The sequence below is a fragment of the Lepeophtheirus salmonis genome, chromosome 3 (genome assembly GCF_016086655.4).
Source record: "Lepeophtheirus salmonis chromosome 3, UVic_Lsal_1.4, whole genome shotgun sequence".
NCBI lineage: Eukaryota > Metazoa > Arthropoda > Copepoda > Siphonostomatoida > Caligidae > Lepeophtheirus > Lepeophtheirus salmonis.
The window spans coordinates 46,867,721-46,875,317 of NC_052133.2; the positions used below are offsets into that span (position 1 = coordinate 46,867,721).

General features: G+C 29.1%; 1 protein-coding gene across 1 annotated transcript; it reads right to left on the reverse strand.

Moving 5' to 3' along the window:
- Nucleotides 1–2,026: 2,026 nt before the first annotated feature.
- On the reverse strand, nt 2,027–6,824 carry LOC121115225 (dopaminechrome tautomerase). Its single transcript, XM_040709424.2, has 4 exons — nt 6,229–6,824; nt 5,803–6,172; nt 2,533–2,883; nt 2,027–2,469 (listed from the first exon to the last, which is right to left on the reverse strand). Exons 1-4 carry the CDS (start codon nt 6,522–6,524, stop codon nt 2,323–2,325), a joined length of 1,164 nt encoding a protein of 387 aa, XP_040565358.1. The 5' UTR covers nt 6,525–6,824; the 3' UTR covers nt 2,027–2,322.
- Between the last annotated feature and the right edge of the window lie 773 nt (nt 6,825–7,597).

The following is a 7,597-nucleotide window of genomic DNA, read 5'->3' on the forward strand; positions in this document are numbered from 1 at the left end:
TTAATTATGAATATATGTTTCATCTTTTTCTTCTAAGAATCTTGAGAATTCGGATGTGAATAATGACTTTGATCTGTATACATTTTGTGAAAGAAAGTGTAATCTTTATTAACCCTATAATATCTTGGGGCATCCGCCCGGGGGTTTGGGCGGAAGAGCTGTAGCCCCTTCCACCCAAATTAAGGATTTCCTGGATTTTATTAAAAAACTCAATATTTTGAAAAATGTGAAAAACTGTAGTATTTAATTTTTTTTTGTATAAAAATTTAATTTTTGACTTTTTTTATGAACAGCCATGGATTTTTGAATTTTGTTGAAATAGCTATAGATTTTCGAAACTTGTTTCTAAAGAAATTCATTTGTTGTGGATAGCTGTGGATTGGAGATATTTTTTTTGGAAAATACTATGGATTTTTAAACTTTTTTTCCAACGAATTTAATATTTTGAGATAAGCTATGGACTTTTTAAATTAGTTTCCTAAAAATGTAATTTTTGTGAATATATGTGCATTTTTGAATTTTTGTCTTAAAACTCTTATAATTTATTTTTTTTTTAAATTAATATTTGATTTGATTTTTTTTTAAATTCCAAAAAACAATCTATCCCCCAAAAAAAAAAAAAAAAAAAATATATATACCGGGTCGTCAAATAAAAGGTCCCCCTAACTTTATAGCCTTCTATCTCGAGTTTTAGATTAAGTGAAGAGGTTTTTTGAAATTCTAAAGAAAGTTTTTAGGATTCTATATATTTTTATTTATTTGTCTTTTAGGGCTAGAATGGTCGACCCCATCTCTTCGGATAAAAAAAAATATTAGTAAATCGCAAAAACAGCATGATAAGAGGCTTGAGAAGGCCAAAAAACTCTTGAACGCAAGGAAGCAAAATCCACCCGACATTTTTGTATTTTCAGATCCGAAAACTTTCACAATGGATCTGGTGTCTAACCGTAAATATGACCGGATATTTCTTCTGGACTCCAGGTACGTGACCGCCACAGAGTATGCCGGGTCCGTGATGATGATGGGCCTCGTCGCATATAACGGGAAAAAGATGAAACCAATTTAGTTCCCAGCCAGTTATCGCCTTTTATCTGACGATTACCTAGAACAATCTCAAGATGAACGTAATCCTGTGTCTCCAGAAATTGTCCAGGGAGTTGTCCGTCGTATTCCAGCAGGAGAAGGCTCCCGTGCACACATACAAAGCCATCTAAAACTTCCTCGACAAGAATCGTGCCAAGAACGTTGCTTACTGGGCTAAGGACTTTTGGCCCCCACAGAGTCCTGATCTCAACCCACTGTCATTATTATTTAATTCTTATATAGTGTACTTCCTTCTGTCAAGGTTATTCTCCGTTCTTTTATAAACACAGACGAAATTTCAATCAGGTTTGGAATATAATTGAATCTATTCCGGAAAGGAAGTTAAGTACTCAGGAACTAATCAGTTTACAGACGTGAGAATAGTGGCGTATCCTGGCGTGCATTATTGTGTATTAGTAGTTTGTTTTATTATCTGTTTATTTAGACAACACAGTATATTTTGCTTAAGCCCTATTAATCCTTTTTGTCAAATATTCTTTGAGATTTTGGAAAAAATAGGATTTGGTGAGTAAAAGTAATTTTTAGAGGATTTATATTATTGTTAAAATCTTGTCAATGACATATAATATTTGAATTATTAATTATTTTACTTTAATTTAAGGGTATTTTGTATAAGCTTGCCCGAACTTGATATTTTCTCTTTCTATCTCGAAATGGGAGAAAACGACAGCGGATAGTTGAAATTTAATTTTCTAACTTTTTTTTTAATAAGGAAATTAATCGCCGAGCAAAGAATATATTATTAGAATAGCAAGAGGGATATGTCGATTTTTTTTGAGACATTCGAACAATTAGCACTTTGGAAGATCGTAAAAATAAATAAAAGATCCTCATGTATAATAGTAAAGAATTGAACCCAGGTATTTATGAGAGTATGACTTCAATTGAAGTTACTTTATAATAGTAATTTATAAATTAAAACTTATGCCTGAAAAAACTTGTATTTGTGTTATAGTTCTAATTTATTATATAATCTAAAAGTAAATTACAAAAAATGTAAGTATGTTGTGTTAAATTCTAGGGAGTAGAACAAGGAATGTTGGAACAGTCCCTGGTCTACCTTATGAAAGAATTAATTACATTTTGATTCAAGAAAATGTAACAAAATTAAATAGTTTTTTGATGAAAAGATTATTTTAGTGAAGGTTGCGCGATTCTTTAACTCAAAAAAGTTCCGTAATATTTTCAAGAATACTAATAAATGTAATAAATATATTTCTATTTCTTATTGAGATAGGACTTTGCATTTATTTTAAATCTTACAATTCGATTATGAGAATCAATGGGCCATCCTCTTGTAGTTACCCATAAGAAACCATCATCATCAATAGCAAAAGTATCACCCCAAATAAGTGTTTGATTGTCCTACATAATTTTTTTGATTTAAAATGTATAACATTACATTTTGAGTTTTATGATTGTTTTTACCTGATGTAAGACTTCAGGGATTCTATTCCTTAAATCCCATCGGATGATTGTATTTTTAGTAACTTCAGCCGTATACAAATATCCATTTTCATCAACAACCATACCATCGCCTTGTCCTGTTTGACTTTTATCGGATATTTTGGTTACGTCAGAATTAGTAACTCTCTTGGAAGAGTTTTCATCTTTCAACAGATCTGTTGGCATTGAGAACAAATCATAACTTACAAGGGGTCTATAATATAACATTTTGGATCCAGTACGTGCTGGACTTATGGCAATTCCGTTTATATTACTATCTTTAATGATTCGTTGTCGATTTCTGAAGGGAACTAAGAAATCAAACGTAGATGCCTGTAAAAATGAAGAAAATGAGTTTTATAATATGAAGAATTAGTTTTTTTGGCTTAAAAACTAAGTGGATGCAATTGAAAATATATAATTAAAGAATCATTTAGGAGAAAAAATGTAAAATCCTTAATTAGGACCTTCCAGTGTTGCAAATGTATTGGCTCATTGAAAAATTGTTAAAACCACATGCTTTTATAAGTATAATTTAAGAGATATTATATGAAGAAAATCAATTATTTTTTTAAATATGTGCAAGAATTATTATTACAAATAAATATATTACTTTTAATCTCTATTTAATTTTATTCAATAACTCAAGAATATTAATTTAAATCAAAATCTTTGATTTTGACAAATATTCGAAAAACAAAGTATTTTTGTTCTTATAAATGGACAAGGATTATAGTTTCAAAAAAATAAGAATGTTTGGACCACGTATTAATCTAGTGTACGGGTTGGACTATGATGCTATAGTAAAAATACTGAATTAAATCTATATTTAATACTTCGGAAGTTTCTTTATTATGTCCTTAGCATTGATTTGATGAAGATTAATAAGTGGTTTATTGAAAATGCATTATCCCTTTTGATTTGAAAATTTATTTACAAAAAGTAAAAAATTGGCAAGGCTCCACGCATTTCGATAATGAATACTGCCATTTGATGAATGTATAAAATATATAAAATGGAATGCAAAAATGATTCATTACTCATCTTCATCAATAAGTAGAAAATATTCTTGTTAAATTGCATTGAATTATTTATAGTTTGTGAATGGATTCGCTTAAAATACTTTAATCAAAGTATTATTAAACTAAAGTAATTGATATCAGATCCATATATGCCTAATGTATACAGTGACTTAAGTATTTTTGATGTCATCCATCTTACAGGCCTAAACAATTGCATTGTAGAATAATAACAATCATTTTTTGTTTCAAATAAAAGAAAATTATAAAATACTGTCGTGCTTTTGCATGTCAAAATAGGGCCATCGAATAAAAGGACTTAAACTTTTACTGTCTATCCTAAACATTTCTTTTTAACGTACACTTTTATTACATATCAGACCCAAATTTTGTTAAAAAAACGTAATTACACTCTTTTTAAATCATGTATGATATTTGTAAGGATCTGTTTTTTTCTTCGATTATCTTTTTCAATAATTGATCTAAAACAAAACTTACTATTACCATTTTGCTAATAAATAGAAATTTTGAGCTTGCCTGTTAACTAAATTTAAAATATAAATATAACTGTATATAATTGACATCAAGTAGTATTCAATTCATTTGTTGAATCTTTTAACAACTAAAGGTTGCTATTTTGATTAGTGAAACCGATATAACAAATCGTTTTAGGACAATTATGACTAATGATTACTACTCACTACATACAATATCTTAAGTTATTCGGCTATTATATCACACATAAATACAAATTTTTGTGTATTATGAAAATTCTAACTGTATTATAAGAATTATAAAAATACAGACTACAACCATTGCGAGATTTTGAGAAATGATGTAAAATATACTTCGTTTTAAAGGATTCAATAAGTAACTCTTAGATTTACTAATATGTACAAATAGGATTCTCCGTTTAAATTAATTTTAGTTCAGTTCTATTATAAGAAGCTCATCTTTACAAAATATGTTTTGTGGAACAATAACTATTTTAGATTTGAAAATAATAAAAGTAATTCAAAAATTTTATTGAATAGTTAAACCATTTGAGATTTTATTTATTAGGTAATATAGCGTACATTCATTTGAGGGAGATTATTTTCAGCGAGTGTCATTTTAACGAAATTCATTTTAGGAAGCTTCTTCTAATTTAATACACATTTCCATATAATACACTTTCAAGATGAATAACGTCATTATAAGACCAAAAAAAAAACAATGGATCAATGTTTTACATAGTTTTTCAAAATCCAGTCCACCAAGACCCATCAATTGAACACCATCAAACAGAATGAGTTTTATTAATGATTTCTTTCATACAAACTTAGGGATTTAAGAGAAAATTTGAAAAGAGCCTCAGCTAATCCTGCTAGATTGATACTATTTGATTATAAACACCACTTTGGTGAGTAATGACGTAATTTATCTTGTAATATGTATTAAATGCTAATGTTGCTGAAATTAACCTCGCTCTTTAGAAGCTCGCCGAAATAAATCCTCTGAGACGATCAATTAAAAAATTATATCACTCAAATGAACGGACACGAGATAATATCCATTGATAGTAAATATCAAGTACACCAGCGTACTTTTTACAGAATATTTATAATATGTTCAGTAGAATCATCACTATCTTTGAAATGAAATAGTATAAATGTGGCATGTCCATTGTCCAAGAATTACAAAAATAGTTTTGGCTTCACTATAAGCCTTTCCAAAAATTGCTTAAGACATATAGAAGACTTAAGGTAAATTTATTATGAGGTTGTAATAATATTTTCATTTTGACAATAAAAAATAATATTTCATCATTTTGATGTGGGAAGACAACTAAATTATTGTCAAATGGTCACACAAATAACCATTAATGTTTGAAAGTTTGAATTACTAATTCTGGGTCGATCTGTTTTGTTGACTATTTATTTTTGTGATAGAAAAGTAATTTCTTAGGGACATATTTAAAACAAATATATATATACATGCAAACCTATACTAAAATTAGCTTGAAAATAAAAGTATTTTCTCAATATTTAGACGTGCAACATTTAAACTTTAAATGGGTACGTACCATAATGTTATTTCATTTCAAAAAGTAGAAACCACTCTAATTATCCATATGTCTAACCTTCTACTAATTTGAATATGAAATTGTAATAGTGATTTCTGCTTCAACGACTTTTCCCCTTAATTTAAAACTAAAATGTATAATAATTTGTAGCATAAGTAAACTACTTGCCCTTAAATCGACTTTCATTGATTGATGCTCAATTGCCCAACTTTTATTTTTAAGTAGACTGTAAACAATAATTTTCCCCTCCTTGGAATCAGAAATGAACGCAAACTTATTATTTGAGTTTGATACATCAATGGCAATGTCGTTTAAAAAGTTGGAACCGGCTTTTGCTACGTCTCTAGGAAATAAATATTGATGAACTATTTGGCCACTCCTTCCATCCAAAATAGTTATTTTCGACGGACAATTAATTCCTTCAAGTCCTGAATCAGGCATCCACATTAATCCACTTGAAGGCTCTATTTCAAAACTTTGTACGTATTGAAATGAACGACAATTTCCTATTTTTTGCATTTCCCAGTTAGGAAAAGGTCTTTAAAAAGAGGGTAAATTCAGATTTTATAATTCTATTATGAAAATTATACTCACTGAACTGTTGCATTTTCAATCACTCTTGATGGAATAGGATCATTGATTCTAGGAAGCCATGCAATGTTGATAGGATGATGTCTTTTGGACCAACGAGGTATATTTATGATTAACTTATCATCCAACGCCTTGATCCCAATAGGAACTCTTTTTGACGATATTGTTGATCGAAATACTTCTGTATTCAAGGGTACAGGAAGAGTGTCCTTCCATGAATATATCACATTATAACTATTTGAGCTCGGATTTTGAGATTTCGATAGTACAATTTGAGTCACAAGCAGTATAACCAACATAATTGACACAGGTATATATCAAAATAAGTACATAAATTTGTTACCTATAATACGTGAGTAAAACAAGTTATCTTAGTATCGTAGTGTACATAAAATCTTGATTTATCTGTAAGCGTTGCACTTATATAAGTTTATGATTAGAAAATGACCGAACGATAGCTTTTTTCCATATTTGAAAATTTACTACAACTAATTACTCCGGACAATGCAGGGCACTACAGCTATTAATTAATGTATTAAAAAATATCATAATTTAGGGAGTGATATTACTTTGCTGCAATACAGGGCAGAGAGTACTATAGAGATGGAGAGCGCCCTCTTTTCTACATGCTTTTTTTACACTAGTAGACATAAAATATATACACAGTTTTAAGTTTCATAATGGCCTTAAATAAAATTATTTTCAAATCTTATTCCCATTTGAATTATTTGAAGAATTTATGTGGTAGTAACATACTAAAAGTTAAGATTTACGAGGTAAATTGTTTTGGAGTCTAAGAATGATTCGTCATTCTGACATCCCAACACCTGAATCAATAAAAATACAATGCATCCCAGTAATGAATACACATTACACAGACACCCATTTAAAGTTTACGGCAATGCACTTACTTTTTTAATTTGTTCCCCCTGATTCATTATTTTTCGGCTGTTTTCATAAGCTGAATATTCATATATTTCTACAAGATTTCTAAGAAAAAACAACAATTTTTCATAATATCACAGTCAAATATAAACTTTAGTAAATTATAAATATGGACAACATTGAGAAACATAAAATAACTAGGTCGCACAAATCCACTGGTACTAAGCTTATTAAAAAAAGAATCACTAATTTGATAGCTCCCATTTTCATCGATTACAATACTAAGGTGATTAAATGAGCCAAGCATATCCCTAGAACATTTATTTAATCCTTTTTAGAATATCGTATTTGCGCTTTCCACACCAATATATTAGAGTAGATTTTCCACCCTTTCTTGACTACCATTTGAAACCTCAAAATGTGAAATCATGCGAAGAAATTATCTTTTATCAACTTGAGTGGTATTGACGTCCACCAACATTTATTG